Source organism: Octodon degus, unplaced genomic scaffold (assembly GCF_000260255.1).
Source record: "Octodon degus isolate 3935 unplaced genomic scaffold, OctDeg1.0 scaffold00324, whole genome shotgun sequence".
NCBI lineage: Eukaryota > Metazoa > Chordata > Mammalia > Rodentia > Octodontidae > Octodon > Octodon degus.
Window position 1 is genome coordinate 15,176 of NW_004524900.1, and position 20,567 is coordinate 35,742.

Consider the following 20,567-nt stretch of genomic DNA (forward strand, 5'->3'; position numbering starts at 1 on the left):
GAAGAGAAGAGAAGAGAAGAGAAGAGAAGAGAAGAGAAGAGAAGAGAAGAGAAGAGAAGAGAAGAGAAGAGAAGAGAAGAGAAGAGAAGAGAAGAGGCTACATTGGGTTGAAAGCAAAGTACACGGCTAACTCTGCCCTCAGGCCAGGCAAGAGACCCAAGGCTCCTTCCCGGGATGCCTGGACGCCCCTCCTGTTTCGCGGAGCGCAGCGCCGCCCTGTGGCTCTGATCGTCCAGGGACCGCACAGACCTGACGCGTGAAACACGCTAGGTCTACTGCGTAGCGTCACATCATTTCTCTGGCACCTCCGTGCCCTCCAGTTGCCGGAGCCCAGCTGACTCCTCGCGAGCCTCTGGGCTCAGGCGCTGGGCCCCGCGGCAAGGGGCGGGGCCGCGGCGGGGGCGGGGCCTGGTGGGGCGGGGCCCGGGAAATTCCCTGCGGCGCGGGCCTGCGCGGCGGTCAGCTGAGCGGCTTCGGCTAGTCGCGCGGCGCGCGTCACCCCGCCTGTCCAAGCTCTGCGGCTCTGACGCCGCCTCTACCCGGCTGTCCGTGGCCGGCGCCGCCTCTGCGTCCGGAGCGCTCCTCCAGGGGCGCGATGCCCAGGAAGCAGTGACCCGGAGGAAAACCGATAGCAGGCGGCCGGTGAGTCGGGCTGGGCGACAGGGGCTGGGCGAGGAAACGGCTGGCACCTCTCTGTGGGCGCAGCCGTCCCCGCCGCAGAGCCCGCGGGACTGAGTGGCGAGGGGTGGGGCACGGCTGCCCCGGGAGGGTCTCCCGGCCCGGTGGATCCTGACCCAGGGGGAGAGAGTGACGAGGCTGCCGTCCCACGGAGTCCCTGCTTCCCAAAAGGATAACAGCCCCGGGCTAGCTGGTCGCAGGTCCCAGAGGTGGTTTGAGGGGGACGTCTTCTCTCAGGTTCATTATGCAGCGATTCCTGGTTGTAAGGAGGAAGAGGTTACAGGTACACCTTTCGAAGACCGGAAAACACTGTTCTACAAAGGTGACCCAGGAACAGTAAAGAACCTTGACACCTGTCTGAGGAGGTGGGATTACCAGACAGTTCTGAGGAGTCTGTACGTGCCCTGACTGGGTTCTGTGTCAAAGAAATAGGTACTGTGCATGTATATGTAACCTATGTGCATATATGTATGTGTTACATAATACTGTATATATATATAGAGAGAGAGAGAGGGAGAGAGAGAGAGAGAGAGAGAGAGAGAGAGAGAGGTTAAAGTTTGGTAAGACTGAAGACCTCAGGGCAGTTACTTTTACCCTAGGAAATATGTAAGCTAGTTAGTAAACAAGGCTACAAGAAAACGAAACCTAGCTTCTGACCTGGCCTCCACCCTCAGGAGTATAGTGAGGTGGAAATGTGTCTCTGTGGCATTTATGATAATCTGCAAGGTGAAGGTCCTTGGAAAATAAAGTAGTTTTGGAACCATCAAAGTCTCAGGAGTGGCTAGCAAGGCTGCACTGGTTACCCAAGCAGCCACCTTGATCTTTGATTCTAGGAGAGAAGAAGCCAGAGCAAAGGCCAAGGCCCACAGTTTCAGGAACAGACAGGAGACCTTTCAGGGCGGCCTGTGAGAGAGGACAGGGATTGGTTTGAGTGTATGCAGTGCTTTTCTACTGTGTCAGCTTTAGCAATTCTTTATTTATTTGTACAGCAATGTAAAAGTAAATGGTGTACTTTTTACAACTGACCTTTAGGTTCCAGTGTATATTATGCTGTGGAATTTAAATTCCCCTCCAACAAACTTCTTGGCAGAAATTTTTATTACCATCATACTGAGTGAACCCTTTCTCTTAAGTTGAAGTATACCGAGTAGTCCCTAAACCTGCTTTCCTGAGTTTTTTGAAATTTGGCATATTTAGTAAGTTCTGTAGATTTTATGGAAGAGTAAAACAAAAATCCAAAGGAAAAGTAAGAAGTTAAACTTAAAAACAATGTATTATTTAAAAAATGTTCAAGCCATTCATGATGGTGCATGCCGGTAATCCTAGCACTTGGAAAGCTGAGGCAAGAGAATCACCATGAGGTGGAGGCCAGCCTGGGCTGTGTAGTAAGACACTGTCTCAAAACACACCAACAAAAATTCATTGTTTCCACTTTATGATTATGCTGATGGAATACATGTTATGAAATAATATTCAGAAGCCTCTGCAGTGATATAAAAAGCAGTTTTGATTTTTAATTTAATTTATTTATTTATATGGAATTGGGGATTGAACTCAGGCCCTTGCGGTAGCCAGGGAAGCGCTTATTCCACTAAGCCATCTCCCCAGCCCCACAGTTCTAATTTTTAAAGTAGATTTTTAAAATTAACTCCATGATCTAGAAATAAATGACATAGAACACTAGAAAAAGAATGAGGATACTAACTGGCATGTGGGGAATGTCACATAGTGCAAAATGTTGTACAGGTATTAGACTTCAGAATACCTCATTATACTGCATTTTCAATTTCTTTTAAACAGACACTGAGAGCTTGCTGTGTCCCAGTCTTAAGAAAAAAAAAGAGATGGGCATAAGAGGATGGCAGTAATTGCAGTAAGGCCAAAGAGGTAGAAATGAAAACTGTTCTGGGTACCTGGAAGAAATAAGAACTCACTTTTCATGGTGTTCCATATTTGAACTAGAATCGAACTGCTGAGTGGAAGTCTACCAGGGCAGAATGGGAGCCATACATCTCAGGGAGAGGACAAAGGAGACCTAAAGGCATAGAGGCTAAGAAAGCAGAGAATTGTGAGCCCTTTAATGTACCTTTTATACAAGGAGTTTGTGAGAGGAGATGGCACTAGTAGGTAGATAAGCCAGCCACAGACCCCGAAAGGCCATGTTTATCTTGCTAAAAGCCTGTTTTGTAAGAGAGTGGTTATACTCTTAGAGAGTAACATCATGTTACAGAAGAAGCCGTGAAGGCAATGGCACTGATACGGAAAGGGATGATAGACCATTATGGGGACTATTGCAGCTCATTTAAAAATTCTTTGCTAAGTTTTTCTTTATATGTGTCAAGAAATGTCCTCCATGTGGGGGATACAGCAGAAGGCCAAACAGGCCAAAACCCTGTTCTGTGTGGTAATCACCACTGCCGAAGTCAGGCAAAATAAGAAGAATCTGAACTCTGCATCTTGCAAAGTAGGGAGGAAGTGGTAGGCTCTGGAAACATTTTGGAGGTAGACTGAGTGGGATTTGATGACCTATTAGATTTGGCAGAAGAGAGAATAGGAAGAATAGAGCATTACTCCTAGGTTTCTACCTTGTAACTATGTGAAATCTGCTCCTGTTTTCTGTATGTTAGTGAGATATAAAAATTGAAGTAGCATTTTTAGTATATAAGGATGAATCTTCTTTTACCCTGTTAGTGGGATATACATGAACTCTTAAGCTCTTTTTCCAAGTTGGTGATTGTGTGACCAGGCAAACCAGAAAACCTGAAAAGACCTTCTTGTACTGAGTAAGAAGTTGGTCTACTCTAGATTATCTCTGAGTCCAACTACAGAATGACATGTATGTCCTTGTCTACAAGGTCAAATCATTGCTATAATTACTTGGTCTTGGAATTAAGAATAAGAATGTGTGTTAGGAACTCAAGTATCAAATTTGGGAATAAAATCTGTAAGATTCTGCCTTTTAACCTCACTTACCAGGTAGTAGTTCTACACACCATTGGTGAAATCTTGTGCTCAATTAATAGTGTTTACTATCACCTTTGTTTAGAAATGAAACACTCTGGATCTAGATCAATTGGATTATCATCAGAAATTCTGTTACTGTTATTATAAGGAAAAATAACTTGCAACCTGTTAGATATCAAGTGCATCAATTTCACGGGCTGATAAAATCTAGGAATGAAAGAGGAGGTTATGGGATTTTTATTGGAAACACAAAGAGATTTTTAGGAGGGGCCCATGTGGGTGACCACATGGTCCTTCCATGCAGAGCTGCTCATAGATAAGCAGAGCACAGAAATTGCTGCATTGTTTAGGTGGCTGCCTGTTACAGGTGACTGTAAATTTTCAATGAGAACTCAGGCTTCTAACCCAGTTCAACATGTAGGGTTTAAAGGAAACTGAGATTTTAGAGAAAACAAAACACTAGTTATATTGCATTTTAATTCCTCAGAACTCGGGAGCATAGTAGGGAGGAGCTATACCTCACTTTAGTAGTAGGGAGTAGGCTGCTTCTCATGCTGCTTGAGAAAGTTCATTGCATTTAAATTCCTCAGAAGTCAGTACCGCAGGAGGGAGGGGGCTGCATCTCATTTGCTTAAGGAAGTTCTTTCTTTGTACAAAGACCTAGTCCAGTCTGTTCTTCTTTTAATCTTAGCAATATGGTTGATCACCCAGCTCTTGTATCAGGCCCTTCCCCAGTGAGCTGCTTCACACATAAGCTAACTAAATGAACTACTGTATACATTATCAGAATGTGGGAATGAGCTACCCTCTCTAGTTCTGAGAAAGAGAGAGTGCTGGGATCTCAGTCCTCAGGCTGAGCTCAAGTCCAGACTCTCCTGCTGAAAACCTGCTTGACCTCTCAGGAGAAGTCTTTGCATAGCAGGACTTTGGGAACTGTTTGCCTATGTGTCGAAGGTCTTGTAATTAATTGATCATATCTGTTTCCCCAGCTTTGCCATGCCCTAATCTGCTATCTCAATTTGTTCCAAATTAAAAATATTCATATAAGTGGTTATAATGCAATAATATAATACAAATAATAAAGGAAATATAAAGAAAAATAAGCTGCACTTACCTTTGAACACCTTCATGGCTGATGAGGGAGACAGATATTATGCAGGTTGACTTCCAATATCACTAACAGAATCACTCTTATCTAGTGGCTCAGTGGGATCTTCTTTTTTAGCCTTCACAAGTTACCTATCCAATGACACTTGTTTTTGCCTCGTTTTGAAGACTTTGTGGAAATGTGACCTTGCATTGTCCTTAAGCAGATTCATCACTCTAACTGCTACAGACTTACACTGTAAAACTTTATACTGTTTCACACATTTTACACATATCCCTAATCTCATTTGAAGTGATGGATTCTTCTACCTTTTCTCTTCCTTTGTGCATGAGCTCTCCATAACTTCTTGCTGGGAGACGGATCACCTGCAGACCTACAGAGGAAGAGAAAGGAATCAAGGGAAGGGAGGGAGGAAAGCAGAGGGGAACCTTTTGCTCAGTTATGAACGTGTGACATTGGTGTCACATACTACTCATATTGCTGAACGTTGCTTGTTTATCAATTAAAATTTATGGGCCAGGGATATAGCTCAGTGGTACAGCAGCTGCCTAGCATGCACAGGGTTATAAGTTTGATTCCCAATCCCCTCTCAAAAACAAAAAAAAAAGTACTAGAAATGTGAGCTTGTCTTATGGAATACTTACTGAACAAGCTCTGTGCAATGCAAGGTTTTATTGTATTATGTTCCATTATTTGTAGGATTCTAAAAATGACAGATTAGATGTAAATGGGTAAGATTAATTTAGCATTTACATACTTTCCTTTGCTATTTACGCTAACTTTATGACATTTGAATTACAAAGTATTCTTTCCTAACAATACTGGATGTCAGAGTTTGCTATAACTGGGATAGTTGTGTGTTTTGTGAGAGAGAATAGCATGCCTTGTGAAGGTAATGGGTATGTCTGAATTGAAGGTAGACTGTGACCTTACTGGAACTACTTTTCCCAGGACTGCTGAGCTCATAGCACCTATAAGGATGTCCATTTGCTTGATGGCTCATTAGTCACAAAGGTTACTCGGCTTCTGGAGTCCACACAATTGACCAGTGGTGTATTTCTGTCTCTCTTAGAACTTTGCATTTTCCCAGTGTAATTATGAAACCTGGGCAACCTGAAAAAGAAGCAGCACTGTCACAACTAGAACCAATGTTAATTTTATTGCGGTTGCCCCTATAGACTTGGTGAAGGTATAAAGAAAGGTCAAGGAGGAAAGAAACAGGAACCATCTTCAAAGGGATATCTCTCTCCCTTTTGTATTTTACCCTTTCCTGTTTCCCTTTTCCTTCTCCTTCACTTTCTTTTTCTTGGAAAATCCATTAAAGAAAAATCTTTATATAATATGTGAATCCAAATACATTGCCAGATACCTGCTTAAATACTTGAAAACAAAATCTGTTGGGCCGGGATGTCACTCAGTTGATAGAGCACTTGCCTAGCATGTGCGGGGCCCTTGGTTTAATCCCTGATACCAAAAATAAATAAAAAAAAATAAAATAAAGTGGTCTGTTTAATACTTTAATACTTTTATGGCCTTTCTAACAGGTAACATAATTACTAAATACCTAAGGAAAGTTTAGGTTTTCCTGTGATACATATTTTAACGAGTTTGTTTTTAGGCCTATTACCTAGAATTTATTATTCCTCTGCAAAATAAGGGAGAACACTATCACTTACTAACTCAGTAAAACTCCAATTTATGAAACGTTAGCACCAACATCATTCTGTGAAGAAAAAAAGAGTTTTATAGAAAGCGAGAAGCTGGCAGTTTATCTAGAAATTTTGGATTTGGGGAGAAAAAAAGTCTGTTTTTGTCAGTTAATGCGAAGTGATATAACACTTCTGGTTGATACGTCTTTTCTAGTTAATTTGGTTCTATAAAATGTAGAGACAAAAGGTTCATAGTTGAGAAATATATTTATCTGTGGTTTTCTCTCCTGCCTCACATAATGCCATGAGAAACCACTCTTCGCTGTGGCTGCTTTAGAATGAAGTTGCTCTGACAGTCAGCACAGAGCCTGAAGAGCAGTGTCTTTGATTACCTACAAGTTGCTGGAACCAAATCACATGCCAGCCTCTGGGTTCCACAGGACTTTTGGAGACTCCAACCTATTGTTGGTGTGGGAAGCAGTTAGGAGTGTACATTGGGGATATGATGAAGTTATATGTCAGAGAGAGGGCGGTCCTCCTGCCTCAGTCTTCCAGGGACTGATTTCATACATAAAGGGCTGCAGCTCCAAAAGTACCAAGGTCTCCATAGTCCTGTGATCATGAGGAGCTGATGGGTCTAATGTTTTCCTCCAAGACAGGTGGGATCAGTCACTTCTGAGAGCTTCCTCATCTATCATGGGTTCTGATTGTATCACTGGCTTTCTGCTTTATCATAATTGTATAGTAGCATCATACATAGATGGAGTCAAATTTGTGAGTGGGGTTTTAGGAGCGTGTTTTGAGACAGGGTGTTATTATGTAGCCCAGGTTGGCCATGAACTCACAATGATCCTCCTGCCTCAGCTTCCCAGTGCTACGATTACAGGCATATACCACCATGCCTGGCTTCAACTTAGGTTTTTTAAACTAAAACCTCGTCTCAGCCTCCCATAGTGCTGGAATTACAGGTATGTACCACTGCTCCCAATTAGGGATTCCTCTCTAAATTGCTTATACTTGACTAAAATTTTACTGGAAATCGCTAATGTAAGGTGAAGGTTAAGCTAGGTATGGTGGTGCATGCCTATAATCTGAGCACTCTGGGAGGCCAAGACAGGAGAATTGCAAGTTCAAGTCCAGCGTAGGCACTTTAGCAACTTAGCAAAACCCTGTCTCCAAATTAAAAAAAAAAAATTAAAGAAGGGCTTTAATGTAGTTCAGTGCTGAAGTCCTGAGTTTAATTCCTAGTAGTTAGGAAAGAAATGTATTAAAAAGCTCAACATCTTGGGAATGATTGTCTGCTCTTTCAGGTGTCTCTCTGGACATCAGCCACTTTTTGCTTCATAGTATAGGAATGTGCATATAGTGTCAGAGCACAGGTAGGAGTTGCCTTTTCTTTATATTGTTTTATAATCGTTAACATCAGCCCTTGATGGAAGACACAATTTTCACAAACTGCGACGATGAAAATGTTTGCCTAGAGTCTGTGTTCAATAGTCAGAGAGATGGTAAGTGGAGTTGAGTCAGTCATCTGTCTTATATGTCCATATTGACTCCTCTGCAAAATAAAGTAGTATATGTAAAAAATATTTTCAGAATATGCAGTGACTAAATAAGGTAGCTTATTTTTCTGGTATGTACTTTGGAAAATATAATGAGAAAGTCTTAGTGTTCAGTATTACCTTTTTCACATTGTTAGGTTTTGCCATCAACCTTCATTCATGCCTGGCTGTGCCACTTGCTGACTTTGGCTGACCCAAACACCCCTGAGATTCAGGTTTTCCTCACATGTAAAATGATTGTTTTAATGAAGCCTGGAGACAGGGTTGTGACTGGTATGCCGTGTGGCACATAGGAGTGCTGAGAGGCTAACTCTCACTTTTAACTGAAAATATATGCAATAAAGTAGGGGAATTTTTGAACAACTGTATTGGGGTATAATTCGCATACCATACATTTCATTCCAAATAAGGAACTCAGAAGCTGAAGATTTGCATCGGAGAATTTCTGTAATGATGCTTTTCTCACATGATGATCATCATGTCCTCAGTGTGGGTCTTTTCCTACACTTCCCAACTCCCCCCGGGCCTCTGTCTGTAGCCATTTACACAGGCATGCATACACGCACACACTCACCACTGGTGGTACATGTGTGACTCATCAGGCAGCTTATACCATTGGTGGTACAAATGGATCTGATCACTTTTATTGGTCTTTTTACTAGTAAATAGAAGGCCACCTGATAGGATAGTCATGCATGTGCCACTAGTGGTTCAAGCTGCCCAGCAGTCAGAAATATGAATTATGGTCCCATCATGGACATGTTAAGGGAAAGAATTAAAGATGTTCAGAATGCCATTGGATACTGGGTGCTTTAGTTCACACATAATCTCAACTACTTGGGAGGCTGTGGCAGGGGGATCATAAATTTGGGGAAAGATTGGGGCAACTTGGTAAGACTCACTGTAGCTCAGTGATAGCCTTTAGACTCAATCCCCAATATGAAAGAAAGAAAAATGAAAAGAAAGAGCAATTAGAAAGCTAACAATTTTGGGAATAATGACTGTATTAACAATTCTTAATGGATTTGTGGGACTTATAGAGACCCATGGCAGAGGAAAGGCTGGTATATTTCCAATGTATGACTTTTTCATAGGAACTGCTGTTATGTCCCACCAAGCTCTCAGCGGCCTGACTGAAAAGGGGGACAGCCCTGATAAAACCACAGGGAATGGACCCCCCAGTCTGGCTCACCCCGACCTGGACACATTCACCCCAGAGGAACTGCTGCGGCAGATGAAGGAGCTCCTCGTTGAGAACCACCAGCTGAAAGGTGAGCAGTTCTCTATTTTCATCCCTTTCTCAGAACCGTGCCTGTTACAATAAGGATGAAAGGTTAGCTCCTTTCTCCTTTACGCTGAGGGAGGAAAAAGCTGTGAGTGGCTTTTGACAGACTGAAGTGGTTTCTGTGTTTACTTTTGAATCTAGGGAAGCAAAAAATATTTGGGATTGAAAGGTTAGTTCAGTGGTAGAGCCAGCATGCAAGAGGCCCTGGATCTGATCTCTTGCTCTGAATTAGGTAGGTAGGTAGATAGTAAGTATTCTGTCTCAGGGAAATGATGTAATGGTGTTTAGTGCATTTAAGAGGAAGATAAGATAAAGATTGCTACAATTATGAGTTAGCCCTAAATTACACATGTTAAAGAGAAAGCATTCTGTTATCTTAAGCTACAGGTTTGGGAAGACCTACATTCTAAGTAAGGAACGATAAGACCTTCCTTAGTCCCCTGGTTTGTTTGTGCCTTTGTTCATTTGTTCATTCATTCATTCATTCATTCATTCAGTCAGTCAGTACTGGAGATTGAAGCTAGGGTCTTGTACATGGCAGGTAAGTACTCTGTTACATACCCAGTTATCCTCATTATGAGATTTTCTACTATAGTGAAGGGACCTAAACTGATTTTATTTTCTTAGGACTTTTTATATTTTGTTTTGTTTTGAGACAATATCTTTCAGAGTTTCCCAGGCTAGCCTTGAACTTATAATTCTCCTACTTCAGCCTCCCAAGTAGCTGGGCAAATACCATTGTGCTCAGCTGCTTGATCTTTTAAAGACTAGAAATGATGGTAGGCCTGCTAGTTCTGTCTGGAAGCAGCTTATTATTGTCTCTTTCCTGCTGACCCTGGAATGCTGGCCAATCCTGATGCATTTAGATTCAGAGCCAGGCAATGGGGAGAATTAATGTGTGAAATTCTGCCCAGTCTCCTGGCATGTGCCTCCCTCCCTTTGAATCCCTCACAGAAGCCATGAAGCTAAACAATCAAGCTATGAAAGGGCGATTTGAGGAGCTTTCAGCCTGGACAGAGAAACAGAAGGAAGAACGCCAGTTCTTTGAGATCCAGAGCAAAGCAGCCAAAGAGCGCCTGATGGCCTTGAGTCATGAAAACCAAAACTTAAAGGAAGAGCTTGAAAAACTAAGAGGGGAACCACAAAGATCACTAGAGGTGAGGAGACTGATCAACTGTGAGTTTATTTTCTCAATATCTGCAGTAGGATCTTATTTATTTAGATTCCTTCCATTGTTCAGGCTGTACTGGTCTGAGAAGTATTTTTGCTGGAAAACCTGGTTGTAATTTAAGGTCAGGATAATCCCTGTTGTGGGTAGTAAATTTGTAAAGCTTTAACCATATTGTAGCCAAAAGAACAGAGCTTGTAATCAGTGTTTTGTTACACATGGTGCAGAAGGATGTTGTTCTAGAACCATGCAATTGTTTCTTTTCATTTATGTCTTTGATATAAAATTTCCTTTTTCAAAAACTATTAACTCAGAATGTTTATTTACTGACTTTGTCTCAGTCTAAAATAGAGATTTTTCTCTTTACATTTTCCTGTTGAGGACTCACTTGACAAAGCCACTGTGGGTAACAGGAGCCCGACTAGGGTTACTCTGGTTAAAAGGAGAAATATATACGTTTTTGTTGATCCAAAGAACCTGGGGAATACCCAAAAGTGAATGTCAAAGATATTAGTGAAAACCAATCTTGTTTCCACTAGAGGATGGCTGAAGTCCCTGCTGGTCCACCAAGTGCCCTGGGTCTTGTTCATTTAGGTGGACATAAGCAGGTGTCCATTTTCCACTATACCTGTACAGTGTAGGATGGAGCACTACACTGCTGATGGAGGGGTTTACTCCAATATCAGTGATTTTTTGGTGAAACTTTACCTTGAACTTGTTCATCTCTACTTTCTTGATAAATAAAGAAACAAAATACATAGAAGGGACTGAGGTAAAATAAAGCATTGAAAAATGATTTAGAAAAACTTGTATACTTCAGATCAGTGATCTCATTAATTCCTAGCCATGGGCAATGAATATTCTGCTTCAATAAATTTGTATTTGTATTAGAAGTGTTTCTTTGTTTTGTTTTGGTTTTGGTTTTTTGGCAGAACCGGGGATTGAACTCAGGCCCTTGCACTTGCCAGGGAAGTGCTTATTCCACCAAGCCATCTCCCCGGCCCCAGAAGTGCTTCTTTGTTGATAAGATTTATTATGCCTGATCTTTCAGTTTATCTTACAGTTCAGAGAGCATAAGTTCCTTCCTTGGCAGGGAAAAATCTCTAAAATGATCACCTGAGATACAGTCTTATATATTTTCTACTTTCTACAAGAAAATATCTGACATTATTTTCCTTTCTTGAATTTTGGAATGTGAGCTGATAGTTGGCTTAGTCTGTAGGAACCTGTCACACTGAACCTAAGAGGGAAGCTTCTAGATAGCTTGTCATTTCTTGAGATAATCCACCTCTAGGTTTTCCTAAAAGGCTCTAGAATTGGAAGCAGCTGAGATCAGAAGCCAGCACTCTCAACAGCTGCCTTCAAGGCAGACAGTCAAGGAACACAGCTCCCAGCAGGACTCAGAAGAGATGTGAGGTGCATGGGAGAAAGAATTTCAGCCAGTTTCACCAAATCTTGCATTAAATTCATGTCCAGAGAATACTTTCTAACTTTTAACCTATATCTGGACAAAAGTCACACGGCAAACTATCCTCCTAAGATGGTATGTTAACCTGGGAAGTGTTCAGGACAATGAGATGGGAAGATAATACAATGTATGGGAAGACCGAAGCACAGTGTCACTGGGTGACTTTCTGTTCTAAAACAATAAAATAACAATGGACTTGGAGGAGAGAGCAGAGACCATGGGAGATCTACTCTAGGAAAGCAATGGGAAGAGTCTGGATAGTAAAATGAAAGGAAATATGGGCAAGGGAGATAGCAGTCCAAAGTGCCTGCCTGGCAAACTCAAGGACCCAAGTTCGGTCCCCAGTGCCATATGCCCTGACAGCCACCAAAACAGGGCATGGTAGTGCATGCTTGTAATTCTGCAGCTGGGGAGGCTGAAACAGGAGGATCTCTCTGAGTCTGAGTTGCTCAGTGAGAACCTGTACCAAATATATAAATAAAGATTTAAGAAATAAAAGGAAACAAATTATCTTTGCATTGTCAAGTTAACTGCGTATTTTCCCAAATATGATTAAAAAGAAAATTAGCCTACTAATCTGAGGTACCAGTGTCATAACCTTAGAAAATTGTTTTCAAACACTTATTTAGAACTTTTTATCCTTCAACCCTCCCATCAAGGTGTATAAAAATTCATGCTACAGCATGTCTGTAGAGATGCCAAGAGGGTACCTCTAAAGTTTGCTAAAGATAGAGCCTTGCCTTTATCTGTCCAGGCTATTTCTTGGGTCTAGGCTAAGTGGTACCTATTCTTTTATTTTCACTCTTGTTTTTTTTTTTGAGAAAGTGTCTTGCTATACAGTCCAGGCTGGCCTTGAACTCACTATGCAGTCCAGGCTGGCCTTGAACTCACATCAGGTAGTCATCCTGGCTCAGCCTCTGGAATGTTAGGATTATACGCATACACCACCATGCCAGCTCTCATGTCTTTATTCTTTAAATATTTTCATTTTATATGAGTCACTGTGAAGACAGGGTATATAGACTTCTGTTCAAAATGTAACTCTGGGTTCACATGAGGCATTTCTTTGAGGCCTGCGATAGTTCCCCCACAGGACTGCTGCACGTGAAGGGAAAACATTATTCCTGTACTGTGAGGGACAGGTGAGTGTTTGTACCTCTGCTAAACAACATTTTATGGACTAGCTGGTTTGTAGTCCATCCACTCTTGTACTGCTTCGATTCTGCCATGAGCCTTTGAACATGTTTTCTGTTCTTTGTAAAATCTGTTAGAAAGGGCAGAATAATACCAAAAAGGACAAAAGTCTAGTTAGACAATGTTGACTATAAGTAGAAGATAACTGATAGAAAGTTTTATGAGGAAGATCTATAGATAGTATTTAATCAGCTATAGATTCCTGAAAGTAATAAAGAATTTTCTTTAAAAGCTTTCTATTTGACACTATTAAGGTGTGTGTGTGTGTGTTCCAATTTTTTACTGCTTTCAGCATCTGTGTTTTCAGTATGGAAAGGAACTGAAGCATGGTGTCATGCAGATAAGAGCAATGGAGGGGAGGCACTTGCCTGGAGAGGGATCCAGGAGCCCTAGGGGTCACCACTGGAAGAGGCTACAAGAAGGTGGCACCATGTCTTCTAATACGAAACCTGAACCCAGAAACATTTGTGAGTCTGCTCCAGGCCATAGCAGCCATGGTCAGCAGAATGTGGACTACATCTGTTTACCCAGCAGTCATTGCAACAGGGTGAATATGACACATACTTGAGACTTGTGAGATATTAATGCTTATTATTGTTAGTGTTTATATAGGCTAAAGTTTAGTTTTTTTCTAAGTTTAGTTTTTGGGTTTTTTTACGTTTGATAATCAGCCTCTGGATTTTAAATTTTGTTTCTCACCAGATTTACTTTTATCAATCTTAAATGTCAACAAATGTCATATATTGTACCCACTGGCTTATTTACTGGAAGAATTTAGGGCCCTATCATTTTATTTTGCCATTACTGAACCAAGTGATGGCCATGGTGCTTTGGCTTATAACTCCACATGAGAGTACTGAAAGGTGGATTAAGTAGGCATATTTGAGGAGGAAAAAGCCAAGAGACTCAGGTATATCAGCTTTTTGTGCTTATTTTCTGGAGTGTTGGGTTACGACTTAGGAGTCTACTGTTTTCAAACTCTAGTTGGTTATTTGCATAATAGCCAGTGAGCTCTGCAAGTCATTCTGGTCATAAAATTATTTAAAATTTTGCTTCTTTTTATTGGCACCTGTTTGTAATGCCTATAGATTGCACTCCTTATGGGGAGTTGGTTCATGGACACGACACAGCTTGATTTTTTTTAATCCCCTCCCCTCCCCTGCCTCACCATCCCTCTATCTCTTCTACCCCTTCATATATTTCTGTTATGTATATTGTATTTATATATAATATATAATATATTCATATATTATTTAAATTCAACAAAGTAATGAAAAATTTCTACTTTGAACAGTATGTGAAGGTTACTGCCAAGTGAAAGCTAAATGGTGAGAAGCTGCCTCAGCTGTGAGTATGGGATGCAGTGGGATGACTGGGCCCTTACTTTGCTTTGTTTTTTGTTTTTTTTTTTTTTTTTTTTTTTTTTTTTGGCCCCTTGTTTTTCCCAGGACCCCACGGGTGACACGGGGTTTCCCAGGGCAGAAGCAGAGCAGGCAGTAAAGCAGCTGAAGGTGCAGGTGGCACGGCTCCAGAATGAAAAGGCAGACCTGCTGGGCATTGTCTCTGAGCTGCAGCTCAAGCTCAACTCCAGTGGCTCCTGTGAAGACTCCTTTGTAGAGATTAGGATGGCTGTAAGAGCTTTTTTCAGTTTGTTCGTTTGTTTGTTTGTTTGTTTTTGTATCAGGAATCAAACTCAGGACCTTGTGCTTGCCAGGCAGGCACTCGTTCTATTTTTGTTTTAAGCAAAGTAAAAAGCCTCACCTAAACAAATGAGCCAAATACTACTATTTCTTATGAAAACAGGGAAGCCACATACCAAAGGGAAATTTCACTGTAGCAAAGATAAATTTGCGCCTGGTTTTTAAGAGTAAGATAGAGTTTTTTGAGTTGTCCTAGTTGAAATGGAACAATAGAAATTTACCCTTTATGATGAAAGACATAATTTTGTTTTTACTTTATCTTGGCAAAGAAGATATTTTTGCAACTGACCTAAAAAGATGCCAAAACCAGAAACTATAAGCATGAATTTTGTGACATTTTTTAGGCCAGGTCTCAAAGCTGTACTGAGAAATTGACTTAAGTAAGCAGAATGGTGATCAAATGGAGTAAATGAACGTGTTTTAAGCACTTTTTAGTTGTGGAACCCTCTTTTTAAGTATTGTGGTAACTAAAAATGAGAAGTAAGGGGAAAAAGAACAGAGCTTCTGGAGGTATATGGTGTTTTCCCTCCCAAGAGCAGCTGCTTAGGAACCTCTGAGAAGTAAATTTGTAGGCAGTGCTACGAAAGTCAAATTCCAAGGAGCCAAAATGAAGTGGGCTAAGTTGGTGTGTGCTGATCCTAAGCACCTGTGAAGTGATTGTTCTGCTGTATCAGGATGTACACACGATTCTGTTAAAGAACAGTGTAGGTACATAAACCATGTAGGGCCTGTCCTTCAGTACCACTGAAAAGACCGGGTAAATATGCAGGAAATCACACAGTGATAAAAATCCTCCGTGATACAGGCAGTCAGTGGAGGCAAGACAGAACTTGTAGTCATTCTATCAAAGCATACATCTGATATAGGAAAAGAGATTAATTGTGCCCAAGAAAGAGAGAAACTGTACTTTGTAGACAAGTCCAGTAGAGTGGGGAGTAACTTGCAAAAAAATCTAAATTACTAAATATATACAGAATATTAGTGTAGAACTTCCTTATCCTCCTGCTGCACAAAGGAATACAGTTGGAAGATGGCTCTTACTAACTTTGCATCTGTGCCCCCCCCGAGGCATTCATTGTAGGCACATTAATTGTGGCGGAACTTAGCTGAAAAGCATGTGTTGCCAGAGTAGCTTTGTGTAAGTAACCAAAGACTACTGCAGAATTTTGATTAACAAACTTTGACCCTCTGCAAATAACTGATACAATTTCAAGAGTTCAGAGAGCTTATCAGAAGTTTCCAAATAAGGTTTCTTCTTTCATAGTCTAATATTCTAGACATAGCTAGATTCGTCATTTTCTGCTTCACAGATGACAGTTATTATTAAATATGTTTTGCTGGCTTTGCTTCTGTGAACAGGAAAACACACCCAAGATTTAAGAAGACCATATCCAAAATATCTAGAACCATCTCTGTATATTGAAGTTTTTCTTCATTATCTTATTGGACTATTACTGCCCTGCTAATCCTGCAAGGATTTGTCTTAGACTTCTGGTTCCCTAAATGGGCTGTGGTGGGTGAATATTTTTAATGGAAGCTAGGTTGGCAGAAATGTTGCTTTGTAAGCATCAGCTACCAGAAACTGCCTCTTTTCAACTTTGCTTGAGTGCATTCTAAAATTCTGCATTTTAAAGGATTGTACAAGAAAGATAGGTGGGCTGTCACCAGCTCTGTAGAACCTTAACCTAGGGAGAGGAGTGCCAAAGCGAAAGCAGAGAAGATAAGCTTTTATGTTTATGCAGCTGGGTTCAGTGCGTTCCATGAGAGGAGACTGACCTTCACACCTTAGATGACATAGTTATAATCTTGACAGGGCTTGGGGGCTGAGGAAGGAGCACATTTCCATTTCCATTCCAGTTCAGTGACCCAGTTTAATCACTACACATTCACATGTTTGCTCATTTCTTTTGGTTGCATGGCATCAACAGTCTTGATCTTTTGTCTCCTCTTTCAATGAAGAATTTGTTTTGCAGGCACATTTTGTTAAGTTCCTTTCATTTCTGCTTTTACAGGAAGGAGAAGCCGAAGGAGCAATAAAAGAAATCAAGAACAGTTGTCCAAAGCTCCCAACAACAGACTCTACTGACACGTATGTTGAAAGACTAGAGCTATCAAGCAGACAGAAAGGACAATCTTGTCATTTCAAGCCTGTCACTGGAGGGCAAACACTGGAAAAGTGTCTGATATATTCCAGAATCTTTTAGGAATAGTAGATGCTATTTAATGCTGCAGCCAAGTGGATTCTAGGAAGCAGACCCCCTAAATAATGGGAGGGCCTGTGAGTGGAGAGGTGGTGGAACTGGGTGCCTAAACAACTTGATTCTTGGCAGGCAGAGCTCATCCAGAGGATGCTGTTAGCTCATTTTTTGGTGTGAGTCATGCATCTCAGTCCATTTGTGAGCCATTATCTGAAAATTTCTCCATGTTTTTTCCCTGAAAACCTTTATGTGGGGAGAATTACTAGGAATCAAACCCAGGGGTACTCTCCCATTGAGCTATATCTCAGACCTTTTTATTTATACTGAGGCAGGCTCTCACTAAATTGTCTATGTCAGGATCTCTGTAGGTAGTAAAAGTAAGTATGAAATAACAGTCTTGCATCCAAACACAAAAATTGGCATAAGTAAACATTCACTTTTTTAGTTAGAAATTTGTCAACTTTTCCCCAAGCTGCTGTTTTGAATATCAAAAATCTTTCCTGGAAAAATAGATAGATAGATAGATAGATAGATAGATAGATAGATAGATAGATAAAAATCTTTCCTGGAAGTACAGGGAAAGAAGAAACCTCTGTTTGAAATTTTCAAGCCACTTCCTCTTTACTTATATCCACAGGCAAGGCCCTTTAAGTCACATTACAATTCAAAAATAATAATAACAGCTCTATGCCATTTATGAGTATTCTGTATCTGAGATTGATTCCAGTTTGGAATTCAGGCTTTGCAGTCCTGGTAACTGGGACTGTATTCTGACTATTTATTAGGTATGTAAGCTTGAGTAGATGACTGAGGTATAGCTATGTTAACATTATCATGGTCATATGGTTTTGTCTGCCATCAAAATTTCTCTTGGCTTAGTCACCTTGTTTTGGTGGTACTTAGGATTAAACCCCAGGTCTTTGCACTGAGCTACATCACCACAGCGTCTCTCTAAATTGTCCAAACTGGGCTTGAATTTGCAATCCACCTACCTCAACCTTCCAGAGTGCTGGGGTGTAGGCATGCACAGCACATGCAGTTTCAATCATGTTTTGAAATGGCAAAAAATACTTTACAACATACCTGCATTTTCCTGATCTGATTATTTGAAACAAAAACTAAAAAAAGTTTTCTTGACTTGCAGATATGATGGCTTTTGCCATAAGAAGAAAGGCCACTAGTCTACTGTATAGTTTGTGCAGTGCTAGTCTCCTTGAGACTAGATATCTGGAGAGCTGGACACATCCAGCCAGGGCTGCTAAACTGTGTCTGTGGGCTTTGCAGCCTCCTCTGTGTATTGTCACCATTTAGAGAAAGCAAGTACTTGCATAATTATGCTGGCTTACTGTTAGTCCCCACACCATACCTAAAAAGTAGGGCACAGCTTAGCACAGGATCAACTATGGTCGGTTACTAGATGAGAATTAATTTGCAAATATTCTGGAAACCAATCACTTTAGGTTGTGTTTGGTTATACAGGGCTACTCTATTCTTGAGCCTTGACATTCTCATGAAATCCTTTTAACCTGTATACTGAATGTGGTGGTGGTATCTTAATGTAGGAACAAATCTGTGCAAGGCACCAAAAAGTATTTGGAATTTGAATTGGAATTGACTGTAAGCCAGCTCCTGCTTTGCCTGAGGGAAGAAAACCAAAAGGTGGAGAGACTTGAAATTGCACTCAAAGAAGCCAAACAAAGGTATGAGTATGATACACATTAACAAGAAACATGTATACATTAACAAACAGCTTTACTGAAATATAAAGGTACCACACAGTTCAACCATTTAATGTATACATTTCAAGTGTTTCTAGAAGTCATCTGTTTGTACAATATAATTTTAGAATATTTCCCCCCCATATAAGAAATCCAGGGCCCATAACATTCAGAAGTGTACACACTCCTCCCATTATCTACTTTCTGTCGGTATAAACTTACTTATTCTAGATAGTTGTATAAATGGCATCATACAATATGTGTTTTATAACTGGCTTAAACATGATGTTTCAATTCTCTTGGGTCTATATTTGGGAGTTGAGTTACTGGATCCTATCGTAACTCTGTGGTATGTGTAAGCCATATTTGAGAAACTGCCAAGTCATTTCCCAAAGCAGCTTCACCATTTTGCAACCCCACCAGCAGAGTGAGTATTCCACTTTCTCCAAATCCACAGCAACACTTGTTATTGTCTTTATTGTAGCCATCTTGGTAGATGTGAATTGATGTATCATTGTAGTTTTGAGTTCTGTTTTCTCAGTAACCAATAGTGTGGAATATCTTTTCATGTTGTATCTTCTTTGGAGAAATATCCAAATTCTCTGTTCATTTTTTAAAAAAAGTTTCGTTGTTATGATTTAACTTTATATTCTGGATACTAGTCCTTTGTTGAATATGTGATTTTCAAATTTTCTCTCATTCTGTGGGTTGTCTTTGCCCTGTATTGTGTTGTGTTTTGTTGTCTTGTGTTCTAGAGATTGAACCTAGGGCCTTGCACATGCTAGGCAACTGCTCTACCACTAAGGTAAAGCCCCAGCTTTTTCATTTTCTTAATGGTATTTGCAGAACAAAAAGTTTTTTTTGTATTGATGCAATCCAATCTGTCACTTTGTTATCTGGGCCTGTGGTCTACCTCAGTATCATAATAATTCACTTTTAGATTTCTCCATTATATATTTTTATACTTTAAGTTCTGATGTTTCAGTCTGTGAGAAATTTGGAGATCATTCTTTTGTGTATACAGAATGATATGATCAACTTCATTGGATTCTTGATTGTGTTCATTGATCTAATTATAATGTACGTCCTTATGCCAGTATCATCCTGTCTTCATTACAAGAGCTTTGTAGTAAGTTTGAGAATCAGGAAATGTGGGTCCTCCAACTTTGCTCCTTTGCAAAACTGTTTTGGCTGTTCTGGGTTTTGTGCTTTTTCATTTGCATTTTAGGATCATCTTGATAATATCTTGGGGAGGCACTAGGACTTTCTTAGGGTTTGCATTGAATCTGTAAATCACTTTGGGAAATACTGCCATTGTAGTGTCTTGCCCTATGAGCATGGATTATCTTTCCATTTACTTGTGTCTTCTGTAATTTTCATCAGCATTTTATACTTTCAGGGTATAGGTCTTGCATTTTTTTATTCCTAAGAATTTTAATTTTTTTTTATTTATTTTTTTTTTTTTTTCTGAACTGGGGATTGAACTCAGGCCCATTGCACTTGCCAGGGAAGTGCTTATTCCACTGAGGCATCTCCCTGGCTCCCAAGAATATTCTGTTGCTTTCATGGTTTTTTGTTTTTGGGTTTTTTTGCGGAACCGGGAATTGAATTCAGGCCCTTGCACTTGCTAGGCAAGTATTTATTCTACTGAGCCATCTCCCCGGCCATTTTTAATGTTTTTAATGGTGCTGTAAAAGAAATTGTTTTAATTTTTGGCTTATTCATTCACAGTATATAAAAACTAATTTTGTATATTGATCTTGTATTTGGGAACCTTGCTGAACTTATTTGTTAGTGCTAATCATTTATTTATTTATTTTTTTATTTTTTAAATATTTTTTTAAAATTTTATTTATGTGTGTGTGTGTGTGTGTG

The 20,567-nt window shown here is 40.4% G+C and overlaps 1 protein-coding gene across 5 annotated transcripts in view; it reads left to right on the plus strand.

Moving 5' to 3' along the window:
* Positions 1-455: 455 nt before the first annotated feature.
* Positions 456-20,567, plus strand: part of Optn (optineurin) — a 47,998-nt gene continuing 27,886 nt past the window's right edge. For all 5 annotated transcript variants that reach the window (XM_023708056.1, XM_023708054.1, XM_023708055.1 and 2 more), the window contains exons 1-6: positions 456-642; positions 9,056-9,232; positions 10,201-10,403; positions 14,525-14,707; positions 16,789-16,865; positions 18,537-18,674. In XM_023708056.1, the coding sequence (XP_023563824.1) occupies positions 9,067-9,232; positions 10,201-10,403; positions 14,525-14,707; positions 16,789-16,865; positions 18,537-18,674 (767 nt within the window). In that variant the 5' untranslated portion in view covers positions 456-642; positions 9,056-9,066. The remainder of the gene's footprint in view (positions 643-9,055; positions 9,233-10,200; positions 10,404-14,524; positions 14,708-16,788; positions 16,866-18,536; positions 18,675-20,567) is intronic.